The sequence below is a fragment of the Eublepharis macularius genome, chromosome 17 (assembly GCF_028583425.1).
Source record: "Eublepharis macularius isolate TG4126 chromosome 17, MPM_Emac_v1.0, whole genome shotgun sequence".
Classification (NCBI taxonomy): Eukaryota; Metazoa; Chordata; class Lepidosauria; order Squamata; family Eublepharidae; genus Eublepharis; species Eublepharis macularius.
The window spans coordinates 15,884,478-15,903,209 of record NC_072806.1 but is presented as its reverse complement, the minus strand read 5'-3'; the positions used below and the strand labels follow the sequence as shown (position 1 = coordinate 15,903,209).

The following is an 18,732-nucleotide window of genomic DNA, read 5'->3' as shown; positions in this document are numbered from 1 at the left end:
TTTCAGGTGGGTAGCTGTGTTAGTCTTTAGTAGAAGAGCAAGATTCTGGTCCAGCAGCAATTTAAATACCAACTAGATTTCCAAAGTATGAGCTTTCAAGAGTCAAAGCTCTTGATGGAAGGAAGGAACTCTTGTTTATCATCCATGCCAGCATGATCGGAGACCCTTCATCCGTTGCAGTGCTTTGGCTTGGGCTGCTCTCGTAGCACCTTGTACAGGGAATAGCTTTTACTCCACAGGGCTGACCTTCCCTGTCCTCTCAATTACACTTCTGCAAACATTCAGGGGTTCTCTAGGCAATGTTTGGTTTTCACGTTACCTTCATTTGGTTTAGAGCTGTGTTCTATTATGGAGCAAAAGGAGCTTCTTTTTTATATAGTCTATTCTGGGAAGCGGGGGATGGTTTCTCAAAAGCTGGCTCAGATTCTTTAACCACCCCCACCCCTGTCCCAGTTCTGGAAACATAGTGGTTCTGGTTACAAAAATGCTCTTTGGGAATCCACCAATGGGACTGTTCTTTCAGGCTATAGAGAAATGTCCCTGATCTGGTCCCGTGTTTTGGACAGCACAGAGATACCAGTTTCATTTTTTTTGTATGAGCTGCACACCTGTCCCCTGCAAAGTTCTCCTTTGGCATATTTCTGTGCCAAAATGCGGCTGATCTCTAATTTATCCTTAAGGAGAAAAAGAAACCTCCTTGTTTATTACCTTCATGTTGCCCAACCATCCTGCGTGGATTGCTGCCATGCTAGGGTCGGGGGGGGGGGGGAATTTAGTGGCGGCTTGTCTGACACTACTGTGTACAGCAACTGCCATGGAAACAAACCCGCCTGGAGCAGCCTGTTAGGACAGCAAAGCAGCCGTCCCATCTGAGCGCTTGTCAGATGAATTCTTCTTGGCGTTACAGATTGCCATGTAGACATTGATTCCTGCTCTTCCTGCTTATCATTACCCCCCAACATACGTGCTGGGAAGCTTCCTCTGGAGGAATTAAGCACTTGTGAAGCCACTATTTCTATAGGAAGAAATAACCCCACTAGTGCTGCTGGCATGTTTTCTACTGTACACCTTCAGCTACAAGACTTGCTGGGGGTGGGGGCAGCTGGGGGCAGCTAATAAATTCTGAAAAAGATGCCAAGGAATTTTAGATTGGGTTGTTCAAAAGAAAAGGAATTTAATAGCCTGGCTGCTGGGAGAATGCAGTTCCCTACAGTATGATTGCAAGCAGTTACACCTTTCTCAGCCTGTGATTACACTGTTATGTACCTATATTTATTTCAGGTAGGTAGCCTTGTTGGACTGTAGTAGAAGAGCAAGATCTGGGTCCAGTAGCACCTTAAAGATCAAGTAGATTTACCCTGGAAATCTACTGGTCTAAAGTGCTACTGGACCCGAATAATAATAACATTAATAATAATAACATTCGATTTATATACCGCCCTTCGGGATGACTTAACATCCACTCAGAGTGGTTTACAAAGTATGTTATTATTATCCCCACAACAGCAAACACCCTGGGAGGTGAGTGGGGCTGAGAGAGCTCCGAGAAGCTGTGACTGCCCTAAGGTCACCCAGCTGGCTTCAAGTGGAGGGAGTGGGGAATCAAACCCGGCTCTCCAGATTAGAGTCCCGTGCTCTTAACCACTACACCAAACTGGCTCTTCTGTATTTGTTTCCTATCTCGTATTGAAAAGCTGGGGTGCATTAAAGAAAGCACAAAGCAGCCAAAAGGGACTAACTAAGATTTCTGCTGGGTGACTGTCATTTCCCTGCCATTTCCAACCTTCACACAGAGTCCCAAGTGCAGACAGGCTGGTTTCACAAGGCCCTCTCGGAGACTTTGGTGAGTCTGTATTAGGAGGGGATTCCAGTGATACGGCATGCAGAGATGTAGCAGGATCTAAAGCTGATTGGGAGGAGGCAAGGCCGGAGCAGGAATTCACACAGAGAGACAGTGGACAGTCTTGTCTGTGAGCCCAGTTGTTTAGGCTGCCCGGGAGCTTTTCATGGTTTTAACCGTTTTGTTTCTCGTGGCACACTAGTTTGCTCTGTTCGGGAGTTTCGGGTTTGTAGTGTGGGATGGAGCTACGCCCAGGATTCCATCCAGACTGTTTAATTGTGTTCTGTTTCTTTGGTTGTTATTCAACAAGGACCAGTCAAGACGGCACAACCTCAGGGACATGGTCAAAAACCATCTATTTCACCTTCCAGTTTTACCGGTTCCCTCCAGTCACAACGCCGCGACTGCAGCTGCTCAAAGCAGATGATGCCTCTGTGACTACTCCTTCGGGTTCTTCTTCTCATATCTTGGTGCAAATTAACCAAGATGGGACTCTGAACCTTGGTAAGGCCTACGGGCATCAGGTATTCACATCTTTGGGGATAGGAAATGCATCCCCCCTCCCCAAGTCCCACCCTAATTCCTATACCCCACCCTGGATTCCCTAGGCATCTTCTGGCCTCCTTTCCTAACCCCCCACCTCTTCCTGTCCTGCATCTGACTGACAGCTAAGCAGCACAGAAGCTTTTTTGCCTGCCTTTCCCCTCTCTGATCTCACGGCAGCCAATCATGGCCCCAGCTGCTTTGATCTGAACATCTGCCCCATCAAGGAGTCCAGGTAGTCTTGAACTTAGCTGTTGGGAACTTTCCCAGTGTGAAATTTAACACTCAAGAAGCAGGTTCAGTGCCCACTGTGGATCATACTCTTGAATTTGATAGAAGTAATTGCCTTCAGCTGCCAGTCAGCGAAATTCCTCCTTCTGCTGTGAGCATGACGGAGGTGGAAGGTGAAGGGTGAGCCGTGAGTTTAACTCTGGTTTTTAACGGCTTGACAGCATGTCTGTCAACTGACACTCAAAGCTGAGAAAACAGGAAACAGAGCCCTGGTGCTATCAAGTTTTCATTCTTATAGAAGGTGCTGCAGTCCAGAGGTCACCCTTCAGACCTCATGTTCCAGTGGAAGCTGCATCTTCTCCCCTGCCTTTAAAATTTGTGCAGCAATTGAGCTGGAGAATTAGGTCATGAATGTGCACACCAAGGTTCATAGAGACCACACTCAGCTCTCAATGAAAATGTCCCACGGCTTTCGTTCCCTATCTTAATTTAATTTTAATTTAATTTATTACATTTATATTCCGCCCTCCCCACATCAGCGGGCTCAGGGCGGATAACAACAATTGAACATATTAAATATCACTAAAAATTTTAAAAACTCTACATCTAATCATTAAAATTACAACTATGCAATTTTGGATGCAGAGGCTGAGCTGGTATTCAGATTTCAGAAATATGTGTTCTATACCCCAGATTTCATTCAAGGTATCACAGTCATCAAAGGATAAAATAGTAATTTATGTATTTATTCATGTTTTTACTTTATTTATATTTTGCCTTTCCCCCCAATTGGGCCAAAGCAGCTTGCATCATTCTTTGCTCCTCCGATTTAACTTCACAACAACCCTGTGAGGTAGGTGAGACTGGTCCAAGATTACCCAGCAAGCTTCCATGGCAGAACGGGCATTCAAACTCGGATCTCCCAGATTTGTAGTCGGACAGTCTCACCACTACAACACACTGGTTTGCAGTGGAATGAAGAAGTTCAGCTCATTGCAGTCTTTCCCCAAGGCCTAAGACTTGTGAGTTGCAGATGGACTGTACCACTTCGGACTGCAGATGGGAGCTCGCACAGCAGACGATTTCTCCACGAACAAGGATTCCTACACATGGATAATTCATATTTCAAGGAGAATGCTGGATCAGAACTCTTCACTCTGTGTGCAGAGATGTTACTGAAAGGAGAAACATTGTGTCTTCTGACTCCCCATGTTCAATCTGGTGGTACAGTCCAGGCACTGACTGGCCACCTTGTTGTGGGAATTAGCACACAGTGCCAGTTCTCCTAAGCATCAGAGCTGTGATTTAAAAATCGAAATCTCTGACTCTGATATTAACAACTTTTTTTAAAAAGTCCCACTTATTTGAACAGCCCGTCTCTAGCCAGCCAAACTGTTTTTCTGTGCAAAAAGTGCTTTTGTTTAGTTAAAATCTAGTCCCGGGAGAAGCAAAGCCACGTCCCGTCTCCTACTGAGCATCTTCAGTTCATAAAGTCTCCTCTCTCCCATGAGGAATAGCTAATGGGAATTTTAAAAAAAGCAGGCGGGGGGTTCGCTTCAACATAATTCTGCACTGGGAGAGGATGTTCCCTGTGAGACTTTAAAAGTTACTTAGCCAGATCTCTCACAATGGCCTTGATAATGCTGCTTATTACAGTGCAGTTGCTCAACGCTGTTGAGCGTTGAGGCTTACCCTGGAAATGAACAGCTTATCCCCCGCCCCATTTCCTGTTTTTGATCTATATCTATTGGTTGTGACAATACCTATCCAGCAGCTGTTTCATCTTCAATTTTCTACTTTCTGTACCTTTCCTCCCTGCTGCCCAAAACAGGAGCCAAATTATGTAATTTTGCTCCATCCCCTAAGCTAAAACAACTCCATGTGATAGTCATCTTCTGCTTTGACTGTGGCCACTGTCTGCTCTCGTGCCTTAAGTTTGCACCTGAAGTTGCCTTACCCTGAATCAGACCCTTGGTCCATCAAGGTCAGTATTGTCTATGCAGGGTCTCAGGCAGGAAGCCTTTTGCATCACCTAATGCCTGCTCCTTCTAACTGGAGATGCTGGGGGTTGAACCTGGGAGCGTCTGCATGCCAAGCAGCCGCTCTGCCACTGAGTCACGGCACCTCTAGTTGTTGTCTTACCCCTCACCCCTGCCCAGAATTCTGCAGCTAAAGTGATTCATTACTCCCAAATTTCAGACCACATGAGACCTCTCCTTAGCACCCTAGATGGCTTTCCATCTCCTTTCCATATCTGGTACAAATTTCTTGAACTTGCCTCCAGAGTTTTGTCCCACTTTTTCTCTCTGTCCCTGTTTTCCACTGTACCCCTGCCTTTGCTCATCCACCTCTACAACCCTTGTCCATCCATAACTCCAAGCATTCTTCCTCCCCGTCACATTACACTTGGAACACCCTTCCAAAACACCTCCATGGTGTACCTCGAGTCACACCCCATTACAGTCCTTGGTCCTTCCTGAATAAAATTGAACTGGCTTTCCCTCTAATTTCCAGTGTAAAATACAGAAGGCTTTTATTACAGAAGTGCCATGGCTAAACCAGCACTATTCTGGCCATTGCCCTCTATGGGCATGGTGGTGGCTTTCCATTTTTACTAGTTCAGGCTGTGTCACTCTAGTCTTTTAAACATTTCTTCTGCCTTCCTTAAAATCTCTCCTTAAAACCTGCTTCTGCCGCAAGATCTTCACCTCATAGTTCATATCACCAATGGAATCAAAGCCCAAGTACCAGCAAGTGTCTCCCCTCCATCCTTTCTCCTCCTCTTCCTTTGTTGGCTTCCCCCACAGGCAAAATGTCGCAAATAATCCAAGCCTGTAAATAACCAGTCACCTGTGATGAGTAATAATATCTTCCAGGAAACCAGGTGGGGAAGCTAGATGGTCTTTCTTTTGTTTTCATCTTTTTGGCCACATGTAAATCACTCAGGCCTGTGTTGGCCGGTGGGTTAGTGAAAAGATCAGCAAGGTGGTTTTAAGTGCCTCAAGGCAAGTGCCTATCCTTTGCTTAATGGCAGTGGTAACCTTGCCTGCTTTCTTTTCAGGTTCCCCAGGTTTGCAGCTGAAATACTTGGTGGATCCTAGTTCTCTAAAGCCAGGAGAGCAACGGTGGTTTGTTCGTTACCTCGCTGAGCATTCTCTGCAGATAGATGCCTGGGACGGGGATTCCTTGCTTCTTGTTGGTTCGGCTGCCGTGAAGCTAAAGGTGGGCACCCAGTTCCTAAATACTGTGTTGGAAGTGACTCTTGGAAGGAGGAGCCCCAGGGCCAGTTATTGAGTATAAGAAGGTCTGGAGAAGATCTTCTGGTTAGCCATGCACTTAAGTCCCATAGCATTCACTTTCTATGGATTATCTGTCTTGTCACTTCAACTCCCTCTTCAGGGTGGGGACAATGGGGTTCGTATTCAGTCATTAGATTTGACTAGTAAAAGCCCGTTGTGGGGGGGAAATACAACGGGCCCTAGAAAGGGAAGGGCAGGCAGGCCAGGCATTGCCCCCTCTCCAGTGCAGTGATTCGGGTTGGGGGCAGGCACCAACAGCAAGCAGCCCCTCTTAATCGGGGTCTCCCCAACACCAGCCACATTAGTCTTACATTTCCCTTACCATTATGGCACCCATCGCCAGTTCTCGTCTCCCAAGTGTTGCAGTGTTCCAGATGCTCTTCTTCATTGTCAGAGAGGTCAGGGCAGGGCCTTGCCACTCACAAAGGAGAGGTAGCCATCAGGCTTTTATCCTGCCTTGTAACGATAAAGTCAACATATGTACCAGCAGCAGATAATTCTCAAGCACATGCTTTTTAAATGGAACACCCAAATTCAATCCCTGGCATCTCTAGTTAAAAGGGTAACACAGCTGGGAAAATCTCTTAACCAAAGATTTTGGCTGCCAGTCAAAGGAGGCAGTACTGGGCATTTTCCTGTGTTAATTAGGTTCAGGTTCTATGCAGATTAACAATGGCCCTTCAGCTGATAATCCTCTTTGAAAGGCTGTCCACTGTAGATAACTTTTCTGACATATCACGTAGCATCTCCTGTAGTATAATTGAGACTTCTGTCCCAGAATTAAGGCTAGAATCATAAACATGGTTTTAGCCTTTACAACCATGTATTTTACAGCCAATGTGTGGCTTCCCTGAAAGCAACTGCCCTCATCTACTCCTCTTCAGTGGTAACATTCCCTAACATAAAATCGGCAACATCGTGCCATTGCATTGTAAGCATCCTTCCTCCCAAATATATGAAGTTCATCAGAACGATTTGTCGAGGTGGGTAATCTCAAAATGTGATGACACAGACACTTGCTGTCATTAAATGCTGCCCAGACAGGAAGAAGAGGCACATGTGGCTCCACTGCTGTCAGTAGTAAAGTTCCAGCACAAGTGCATTTAAGGACATCTTCCCAATAGTTGAAGAGGGCTGGTCGATTCTTGAGCCTACCCTCTCCTATCTGGTATCCCATCACTACCCTGAATTAGCAGTTGTGAAGATGTCTCTCCCTTCCCCAGACTCAGGATGGCTTTTCCTTGTTTCACAGCACTTGCTCCGCCAGGGCCGGACAGCAGTGCAAGTCCATCATGACCTGGAAGTCATCACTATGGAATACAAGCAGGATGCTCCAGTGATGAGTGGGGAGGTTCTTAGGCCTGGAGGAGTGAAGCCTATTGGAGTCCATGCTGTCGTGAGAGGCCGGCTCCATTTGAGCATGGCTAATGTAGGTAAGAGTCCTGTCTGTTCAGCTATTGGCATTTGGTTTTATGAAGACCCCCTGATTCTTTAGCATCCTGGGAAGAGGCCTTCTTAGGGAGAGGCTCCAACAATCTCCAGGGGCACAACAGATACCTGCCTCGATCCAACCCTGACTGCTTTTGATCAAGCCTGGAGACTAGATGACAAGGTATCTCCTCCCAGTTGGGAGCATCAATTGCATCACTCCAAGTTAGAAGGCTGTGTGGATGTTCTTAGAGTCCAGCTTGGAGCCCTGACCCAGGTTTTATTTTTTTGTGAGCTCAGGAACGTCCAACCTGGGTTAAACTCTGGGATCCCTTACAGCTGGATCTTTCCAGGTGAGACTTTCTTGGGACCCTCCCCAAATCAGGGTGTGCATCATCCCTTTCCAGTACATGGTTCAGCACTCAGTATGTCTCTTGATAGCTGTCTGCCTCAACCAGCAGAGCAATGGTGGGACCATTTAGAGAGCATTTTCAGTTCCTCGGGAGGGGCTATTCCCTCATTGCATTATAAAAGTGCACTATTTCCCCCCTCCCCTTGAGCCCCTGACGATGGTAATAGAATCACTTTGTTGCAGCTAGATCGAAATACACAGGTCATTAATTCTGCTTAGTCTTGTTTACAAACAGACAATACACGGCGGCTTTGAAGGAGACAATATGGAAATGGAGACACTCAATTAGGTGCCAGCAGAACAATAACACAAGGGGTGTGTAAGAGATGGGGGGGGGAGCCACGCAAAACGATACCTGGAGGGAAGAGGAATTCAGACGCCTAAAAGGCCAAGTGTTGCTGGCTTCATAGCAGGAGCTTTAATTCACTCCCCCGTAAAAAGGCAGAGAGACTCCTGCTTTTTTTCCCCCTTTATAAATCTTATCTTCAGAAGAAAGATTAGCTTCCATTCTACCATATCATAAATTGACATTTCATACTTTGCCTGCAAGAGAACGATAAGCTCTTTTGCGGAGCAGAGGGGCAAAGGGGGGGGGGAGGGGGAAATGAGGCTGAGATTATCAATCCTGACTTGATTCAGAGACTAGACTAGGCATGAAAAATGGTCTGCTGGCGAAGAGCTGACGGAAAGGATTGTGTGCGGGTATTGGGTACATGCGCCTCTCTCCTCTTTGATTCTGCAGCTAAATGTTCTTTGATACCAAAACATTGTAGGCTGCATTAAAAAAAACCACCATTTCTTATGAAGATGTCTGGAGTTTGGACGGTTGGGCGGCAGCACCTGTCTTCTGAGCGGAGACCAAATTGACTGGCTTGGTCAAGCACACAACAGACTGCTCTCGGCTGGGCTTCTTTGCAAGTGCCAAATCAGTCTCTTCCTTTTTGTTCCAGGAATCAAAAGGAACTGTGATGAAATGTTGCTCTTGGCCCCAGCCCCCGTCTACGTCCCTCTCATTGCCCTAATTCAGATTCCATCTCTTGATAATTCTTTGCCACCGCCAGAATTATTTACTTCTTTCTCTTGCCCTGCCAACGTGCAAACCCAGCTTGGTGGAGACGGCTCCCCCTGCTGCTCTTCCTTATGGCACATTAGCCTTTTCTCGTACCTTCTGCCTTGCTTGGTGTGACAGCAGGCAGAGGGATGTCACGCACAGATTTGATTGTCATCTCTCCAGTCCTGGTCCTTCTTTTAACTTTCTTTCTAGTTTGGGAAGTTCATATCTTTGCTCCATTGAGTTCGCTGTGGTTTACCACCATCGTGGCTCTTGTTCATCCTTTCTTGTCTTTGAGGTCCAATGTCCCCTTTTTCTGCCCCTTCCACTTCTCTTCCTGCTCTTACTCTTGGCGATTTAAGACTCCTTCTGAATCCTTCTGCTTAGCATCTTCTCTTTCTTCTGGAATTCTGTTGCTCCAGCCCCATCATCTCCTGCTTCTGCCCTGCTTCGCATCTGACGAAGAGAGCTGTGATTCTCGAAAGCTTATGCTACATGCTTATGCTGGTTAGTCTTAAAGGTGCTACTGGACTCTTTTCGATTTTGCTTCTGCTCATGCCTCCCTTATCCCTTATCACATCTTAGAGCTTCCCATTTCATCATGCTGCTGTTTCTAAATCACGATCTCATGCCGTTTCCTCTTGCTAATCACTGTAATATCTTAGATTCTGTTTCTCTTTCTTCTTAACTTTCTGGATCTGCATCTGTCATCCCCAATCTCCGCTTGTCTGTTTCCCACGAATTCTGCGCCTCTTTTTTCAGAGTCTCCTGATTCTGCTGCATTCTGTTTGGTGTTTCTCTTGTTTTTAGACTTGTGCTTTCCTTTTTTTTTTCATTTTCTTCATCCCTGCTAACCTTGCTCATTTCCCTTCTTGTGATATTTTATTCCAAAAACCAGCTGCTGAACATTTTCTGGCACAAATATCCATCCCTGTGACTTCGTTCCTCGTATTTGTTTTTATTCTATCCCTCTATTTTTATTATCTTTGAAGCAATCTTATTTTACTTGATCCAGAGGAGTTAGCCGTGTTAGTCTGTAGTAGCAAAATCAAAAAGAGTCCAGTAGCACCTTTAAGACTAACCAATTTTATTGTAGCATAAGCTTTCGAGAATCAAGTTCTGTTTGTCAGATGCATCTGACGAAGAGAACTTGATTCTCGAAAGCTTATGCTACAATAAAATTGGTTAGTCTTAAAGGTGCTACTGGACTCTTTTTGATTTTATTTTACTTGTTCCACTTTATTCCCTTTTATCAGCCTTTTCCCGTAAAGTTTTGGTCCTTTTTTTTGGTCCTTATTCCCATTGGTTCCTTCATGAATTTTTCATGACTGTTTTTCCTAATATCAATAACATTTGTCACCTGTTCTTTACTACTCTCCTTTTGGTTGTGATATTCTTGCTGCTACTTGTCCTTTGCTCTTAACAAATCTTTTCCTCCTTTTTCACTTGCATTTCATTTCTGGAACAGTGACCCTGGGGTAGATTGCTGTCCATTGCAGAGTCATGTGGCAAATCTCTGTCTTCTGACTAACTTTGGTGATTTATGAGTAGACACATACACAGTGCAATAGTCTTGCATATTGGCACACAGAAGGCATTAGTTCAAAATGAGGCATTTGTGGCGCATTGATAGACTGGAAGTGTTAAAAAAGCTACACACTTGTTATGACCTTTACTTTCTTTGGGGTATATTTTGCCTTTAATCTTCCCCTTACACCCTCTGGGTAGTTTGCTGCCACCAGGAATATATTATTCCAAGATAGTTTATTTAATTTTTCCCTTTGGTAACGTGCCTAAGCGTCAGGCTCCTTCGTGGTTCTATGTGGCCCTGAGGATAGGAATGGGATATAACAATGACAGCTACTCTGGGATATAACAAAACAAAATAAATGTTAATTTTTCAAGAAGCATATTGGTTTCATAAAAGTAGTTCTTAGTTCTTAAAGTTACTTCATTTACTCTCATTCCCACATATCTCTTCTAAGGCATCACACACAGTCAGCCTCTTTCTCTAACTCAATATTTCTCTCACAGAAATGCTTAAAACTCCTCAGACAGCACACAGCTAGCCTGCTTTCCTCTGACTGCTATTCACAGAAATATGAAACCTGCTCAGGCAGCACACAGCTGGCCTCCCTTTCCCTGACTGAGTGTCCTTTCACAAACATGCTCAGTTCAGGTTCCACACAGGTTCTATTCCTCTCATAAATCCTCCAGTATACTCAGGCAGCACACAGCTAGCCTGCTTTCCTCTGACTGACACTTTTCTCTCTGCCAGTCTAAACTGCACTCACTCCGCCCACAATCTCAGTCAACCAATCATATCGCTCACTCATTCCTCTCTTTCACCCCCACTCTTCACCTAGCTCAAACCAAGCATTTAAAGACACATGCACTCATTTCTTGAAATCATTACACTTCTACTTAACAAAAAAATCTCTTTTTGCATTAAACTAGAGGTGATTTTTACCACTGGAGATCAGGCAAGTAGCTATTTGCAGGCCTAGAACAGAAGCAGGTGAACAGAGGAAGTTCTTCATTGAACACCAACCAAGAAGTTTTCAAGGAATGTGAAAGCATGTTTTGCCAAGTTCCTTGAAGGGTATTTACAAAGGAAAGAGAAATACGGATGGGAAAAAGGAACCAAACATCTGTTTGAAGAAGCCCACCTTTCCTGATAATACAAGCTTCATTTACAACATCCGAGAAACAGAGGCAGAAATGACATCTTACATCTTTGCTGAGGGAACTTGACTTCCTTGCAGTTTGCTAATCAAAGACCCTCTTATGCAATCCCCCCCCCCAACCCAAGCCTTAAGGTGTTTCTTTTGATATCTTTCTTTTCTGGAAGGGAGTGTGGGTTTAATTGGAGGGGGGTGTTGAAAAAGAGTTAGTTTGGGCAGAGTTCTGAGCTGTCAGGTTGAGGCGGAGATCAAAGAAACCTGCAGCCTCTTAAAAAGGGCTGGATAAGCCCCACTATTATAAGTCAAGATGTTTATTTACAGGGGTCATTTTGTAGAAAAAGAGCTGGAGGAACTCATTAGCATAACTTATTAGCATAACTCATTAACATATGCCACACCCCTTGACATCTCCAGAAGTGTGTCATTAGCATAACTGATTTGCATATGCCACACCCCCTGATATTACCTATCCTGGCTGTTTTGAACCCAATCCTGACCATTCAGGGCCGAAATTGGGCCCAAAATGGCAAAAAGGGGCTGAAAATGGCCAGAAAGGGGCCTAAAATGGTCAGGATTGGGCCACGGCTGAGCAGGAGAGTGATCCACCGCCCATAAGAGGCCCGATCTGGGCCATTTCGGCCCCAATCCAGGCCGAAACGGGCCCCAAATGGCCGAGAGTCAGGTGGGCAGGGCCACCTGACATGTGACCTCTTTGGGGAACTGCCGGAACTGTGTTCCGGCACGTTCCCCCTCGAAATGAGCCCTGTTTATTTCTGAAAGGCAAAGGAGGCCAGCTGAGTTCTGCTCCGGTGTCAGAAAGTTACCAAACAGGGTAAGGCAATTGCTTGCGAGGAGGGAAGAACGCGAGGCTCATTCCAAGGGGAGATTTTAGTGATGTGGGTGCTGACCTTTCTGATGCCTTTGCAGAGTTTTCCTGCATGCTCTTCCTGATAACCTTGCATGCCAGAAAGACAAGCCCGGTCTGCAGAGTCACCTTCATTATTAACATTGCTCCAGGGAAGGTAAACTTTGTTTGCTGTGGCTTATTTGTTCTGTTTCTTCTTGTCAAAAAGGAACTGGCCTGAAGCTCTGAGAGATCTGAGAAAAAAGAAGAGGGGGGGCGGGGGGGACTAAAAAAATTTTTCCACTCCAGAAGCGTCTTTTCCATGTACTACATTTTAAGAATTGAGTAAGCAGCTATAAAAGGTGCCTGGTGTTTTTCAGCTCTGGAACTTTGGGAATAAGGAAAGTGCTCATCTCTGTGTACATTTTTGTACTCTGTGCCACTTTACGGTCACACTGCAGCATGACCAACAGACAGGATCCATCCTGATTCACTAACTTGGCTTCTTTTTTTTAGGTCACCTGTGTGAGCAGAGGCTGAGGAAATCACGTTTCTTGCCTCCTTCCCGTTCCCAGATTGTGTCCTCACATGATGGAATCGGTGGCTTCCGCGGGGGCAGCTTGCTGTCTATCAATGCTCAAAGCAGTAAGTTCATCTCTCTCTTTTTTTTTTGCATTGTTAATGTAGCTGATATCTTTTAGTGCAGGAAATGGGCAGAAGCAGAGTTGGGTAGGTGGTGCAAGATGCTGGAGAAAGACCAAAGAAGGTCCACTTCTCCTCTCGTTCCCTATCTCGATGATTGGCTGCTAATAGGCCAGACCAGAGAATCTCTGTCCCAGCGCATATCTCTGGTTTTTGCCATCCTTGATTGGTTGGGCCTAAGGGTCAATCTGGAAAAATCATCCTTGTTTCCAGCAGAAGGTGATATTTGTGGGGGCAGTTCTAGACTCCTCCCAAACCCTTGCCTTTCTCACTCCAGACAGGAGAAGGAAATTTCTCTTCACTCTAAACAAGGTCCTTTAATATGGGCACCAAAGTGCAAAACAAATTCAAAGACCAAATGTGTTAGCTTTTATTGCCTCTCTGACTCAGATAGTTCCATTTGCCAGGGTGAGCCTTCATCCCCTGCAGAAGGGGTTCATCAAAGTGTTCTACCCACACCGTCAGAACCTGGACAAGTAGTTCTCTATCCCAAGACTCATCCACAGGTCCCTAAAGTGGTGGAACAACACACAGAACCTCTTGGTGGGGACACCCTTCAGCTCCTTCCTGGTTCACATTTTGATCTATACTGATGCCTCACTGACAGGATGGGGAAAGGCGGGGGGGGGAGGGGCTTGTTCTGGGACCAACCAAGTAAACGGAGCCTCATCCCCTCAAGAATCATCTATGCACATCAACCTCCTCGAACGCAGGGCAATAAAGTATGCTCTGAAGGCTCCGGTTCGCCTCACAGAAGGCAAGAACATTTAGATATGCACGGACAATATGACTGCCATGCATTACTTAGACAAGGGGCACAACCTCCCTGGCCCTAGCCCAAGAGTCCTCACTAATATGGGATTGGGCTATTCAGCATCAAGTCAGTCTCTTTGCCATACACATAGCAGGCAAGGTCAATGTTCTAGCGGATGCCCTGAGTTGGTCCAAAACTCAGAACTATGAATGGTCTGTCCACAGGGACCTCCTCTGCGCTAGTTTTGCAAAACAGGGTCATCCAACTATAGATCTGTTTGCCACATACCTCATCAGGAAATGTACTCAGTATTGCTCAAGGGCAGGGAAGGGGAAGGTCTCTCTTGGGGATGCTTAGATCACTAATCTCCCATGTGGGATGCACAGAAGAAACAATGATGAAAACAGGGTTGTGCTTACCTGTAACTGTTGTTCATCGAGTGGTCTTCTGTGCAGGCGTAATCCCTCCCTCCTTCCCTTCCATGTGTTTTCCCCCTTACCTTCCTTCTTCACTGGTGGCTTAGAGAACTGAGGGAAGGTGCTGCTCGCCCTGCCTTTTATAGCCGTGCGTGGGAAGAAAGTTCACAAAAAGGCTAGGTGAGCATCTTGCACCTCTAGGAGCTTTGGAATGTCTGTGGCTGGCTTGTGCATGTGCAGTTTCCCTGTGTGCCTGCACAGAAGACCGCTCAATGGAGCAGTAGGGGGCACTGCCCAAATGAAACCTGGAGACAGGCCCCCACCTCCCCCAAACAGTCAATGAGCAATCAGCCAAGTAGAAGGGGTTCTAAAAGCAAGCAAACATGTCCTAAGCAAGTTAATGGGCTCAGAAGGGTGTGTCAGATTAGAATTGCACTGGACGTCATGGAAACCTCAGGTGTGAGTCAGGCAGAATAGTGTGAGGAGGAGTCTCAGAGACAGCAGAGAAGGGTGAAGAGGCCTTTGGGAATTGGCAGTGTGATCATCAGTCATTCGAGGGATGGGTGTTAACAGTGGAGTCCAGAGGGCGAGAAGCTGAGACAACCATGGGAGTAAGCAACTTTCCCTAGGAGCTGGAGGCACAGGGTTGAAATGACAGTAATTGGAGATATGTGGATGGTTGCTTAGGGGGTAAGAAAGATTGCAAAGCAAGAGAAGGATAGGGTAGTTCTGGGAGAATGGCAGTCAGCAGACAGGAGGGAATAGAATTAAGAGGGACAGTACAAAGTCAACAAGGTTTGCAAACTGAGTTCCACAGTGGGGCAAATAGCGCCCCCTCCCCAGCCATTTCAGCTTGGGAAAATGGTGCAGGAAGGAAGGCTGCAGTGCTCCCCCCCCCCTCTTGTGCTTTGGTCTCGAGCTGAATTGGGCCCTGGTGTGCTTTAGAACCTTGTTTGCTACTATAGCGTTTGGCTGTGCAAACAGAGTTGGGTTGGGGGGACATATGCCAAATGTAACATCCTTTTTGGAACTTAGTTCAAGCCTCAGTGCTGTGAAGTTCGAGCCCTCTCCCCTTCCCTTTGAGCACCATTTCCAGGCTGCAAGTTCCTCTTTTCCTGTCTAGACATTACTCCAGGATTTAACGTATGAGCCATTTTTGTTAATTGTCTAAGCCAATTTGCCATTACTGGGAGAATGTTAGGTGGCTGAGAATCAAATTAAGGGCAGCTAACCTGAAAATAGCACTTATTTACCAATTTAAGTTTTTAAAAAAGAGTTGCACAGTCAGACTAATAAGCAACCTGCAAGTAGAATTCCATGTTGGATGATTTTTTGGGGGGTGGGGGAAGAATGTGAAGCGCTGAGTGAGTATTTCAGAGAATCGGAGCAGTTGCCAAGGGAATCTTGCTGAATACCCCAGAAATCGTCCCACAGACCCAACTCCAACCTCCTGTTTAAAAATAAGTCCTATAGAAGAGCGACTGTCTACCGTGAGATGATCCCAAAGCCCTGACAGCTTATGGGTCCAGAGCTAGCAGGTTAGCCAGAATGATCACACAGCAAACCTGACGTCAAGGTTAAAAGCAGAAAACAGGTACAATTGTCTGGCTACAAATCAATTGGCTAATAGCTCCCGACCACTGAAACAGGGTTGCAGGAAGATGTGCAGTTTGGACCCTTGGAAAGGAGCAGCTCCCAGTGATTGATTGATTGATTGATTGATTGATTGAACGCCACCTTTCTCCAGCAGACCCTAAGTAGCCCATTCAAATTGGTCGTGTTCTGATTTGAGGCTTTGGTAAAAAATTTGGTGAGCTGCTCAGAAGGGCATTTTTATGAAGGGGAGAGGGCTGCAGTTTTAATGTCTGAAAACATGAGACAGTCTCCCCTGGCCCCTTTATATAGTTCATTGGAGGGATCACCCTATTTACTCAAAAGGAAGACTTGATTTTTCCTAGGAGCGCCATCAGGAAAAGCAGGGGATTATCTTTTGTGTATAACCTTTTAAAAGGAGGGGGAACACCTTACATTAGGGTCATCTCCTTTACCTCTTGTATTTTAGATTAGGGTCGACATCAGGGTTGTCTTCCTTTTGGGTAAATAGGGTATACAGTTTTTATTTCATTGAGAGCCAGTTTGGTGTAGTGGTTAAGAGCACGGGACTCTAATCTGGAGAGCCGGGTTTGATTCCTCACTCCTCCACGAAGCCAGCTGGGTGACCCTGGATCAGTCACAGCTTCTCAGAGCTCTCTCAGCCCCACCCACCTCACAGGGTGATTGTTGTGGGGTAATAATAACACTTTGTAAACTGCTCTGAGTGGGCATTAAGTTGTCCTGAAGGGCGGTATATAAATCAAATGTTATTATTATTGTTCTGCTTTTGTAACCCAGTTTTATTGTATGGTTTATTGAAAGTGCCCCACTGATCTGCATTTGTTTTCTAATGCTGTATTCCGCCTTGAGTCACAGTGAGAAAGGCAGACTATAAATACGATACGATACGATACGATATGATACGATACGATATGATACAATAAAGACACAAGTAGACCCAGTTACTATTTTAACAATAAAGAGTCCAGTAGCACCTTTGACTAACCAACTTTATTGTAGCATAAGCTTTTGAGAACCACAGCTCTCTTCATCATCTGACAAAGAGAACTGTGGCTCTCGAAAGCTTATGCTACAATGAAGATGGTTAGTCTTAAAGGTGCTAATATTTTGCAACTAACTCCTCTGGTACTTTAATAGTGAAATCTATGGGCTTAGACTGGAGTACCTCTTCTTAGGATTGCACTGTAAGGGTGGCAAAAGCCGTAGAAGTGTGGGAGTTTCCTGAGAGGGAGCATCTTGTCTGCATGGCGGGTTGCCTGTGTCTCTGGGTTCTGTGTTCCTGCTAGGACTGTATCCCCTCTCTCAGTGCCTTCACATGCCCCTGGCTCTTGCCCCATTTTCACACCCTTCCACAGTGCTCGCGCCGGAGGACTTCCAGGTCAACTGTGCTCCATGTTAATTACTGTCTGCCTAAAATGTGCTGGGCCAGTCCTGCCTTTGTGACCTTTTTGTTCTCTCGTTGCATTTTATTTTACTTTTACAAAATTATTTTCTACCCCAGAGAGAAGAAAAGAACACTTTGAATGTGAAAAAATGATCAAATGTAGCTGACTGGTGTATGAAAAAAAATTGTTCCCCCAATGAAATAAATCCGAATAGATAACACAGCAAATTAATAACTTAATACTCACCCACTTCAGCAGAATAGCGTGCAGCTAATTCATTAACGTGGTCTAGAAAACCAAACCCAGAACCTTTTCGTTTGAAGTCTAATGGAATTTGAAAGGGCAGAGGTAGCTATGGTCTTAATAGTATTTTTTTAAAATCCTTATTGCCTGGAAGAAAAAGCCTATCTTTTTCATATTAAGGAAATGGGAAATACCATTGTTGCTAACAAAAATTGCACTGAAATGGATTTTTTGCAGTGATTTTCAAGTGATGCGCATGATAGATCAAGTGTACCTTGGCCCCCTCTCTTCCGTAGATGCCCTGACAGATTTGACCTCCATAGGCTGCCTTTGTATATCTCATTTTTCTTTTTGCCTTTTGAGGGAGGCTAGAAAGCTTAGGAGACAATGTTTTTAGCCCAGGTCTCTGGCTGGAAATCTTCTGTTCTTTTTGCCTCCCTGAAACACATGAGCTGAGGAAAAAGAGAGATTGACAGGGAACAACTTGTCCAAACAGCTCCCAGGAGACAGAATGACCCAGTGGGAGAAAATTATCCTACAATCCACTGGCCCCAGAGATACAAAGGAGTAGTGCCTTAGTAAATGGGGAGAAACCTCCTTTGTATCCAGTCCTCCGAAGAAATTACGTCAGAGTTAGAACAGAAGAGGAAAACAGACAGGAGTAGGATTGCCGGCTATAGCTGGCACCGTGTTGGGAGCATTTTGGCGTGGGAGGCTGGGACAATCTTGGTGTTATGCCAACAATGGAGGTTTTGCACTGGAAGGGATGTGTTTGAGCTGGGCCAACACGATGATGTCACTTCCGGTTTTGTGCCAGAAGCGAATAACAACAACAACATTCGATTTATATACCACCCTTCAAGGCAACTTAACACCCATTCAGAGCGGTTTACAAAGTATGTAATTATAATCCCTACAACAAAACACCCTGTGAGGTGGGTGGGGCTGAGAGAGCTCCGAAAGGGCTGTGACTGACCCAAGGTCACCCAGCTGGCTTCAAGCGGAGGAGTGGGGAATCAAACCTGGCTCTCCAGATTAGAGTCCTGCTGCTCTTAACCACTATACCAAACTGGCTCCCCCACCCATTTTTCCCCTGTTGGCCTGTGAAGTGGCAGTGGGGAATAGGGGGCTGATGCCTTCCTAGATGTGAGGCTCGTCTGTCAGAGATAGGCCGTCTCCTGTTACCACTTGCCCTGGGACAATGCAGGAGAACTGATTCACCTACACACCACAGATGCGTGAAGGCAGTTCATCCACATGCAGTCCAAGAGAGACTGTCATGTATG

General features: G+C 45.6%; 1 protein-coding gene across 1 annotated transcript in view; it reads left to right on the top strand.

Moving 5' to 3' along the window:
* NPHP4 (nephrocystin 4) overlaps positions 1-18,732 on the top strand; it is a 105,777-nt gene that overhangs the window by 69,349 nt on the left and 17,696 nt on the right. The window contains exons 17-20 of the mRNA XM_055002010.1: positions 2,151-2,344; positions 5,676-5,836; positions 7,166-7,346; positions 12,849-12,977. Coding sequence (XP_054857985.1) covers positions 2,151-2,344; positions 5,676-5,836; positions 7,166-7,346; positions 12,849-12,977 — 665 coding nt within the window. The remainder of the gene's footprint in view (positions 1-2,150; positions 2,345-5,675; positions 5,837-7,165; positions 7,347-12,848; positions 12,978-18,732) is intronic.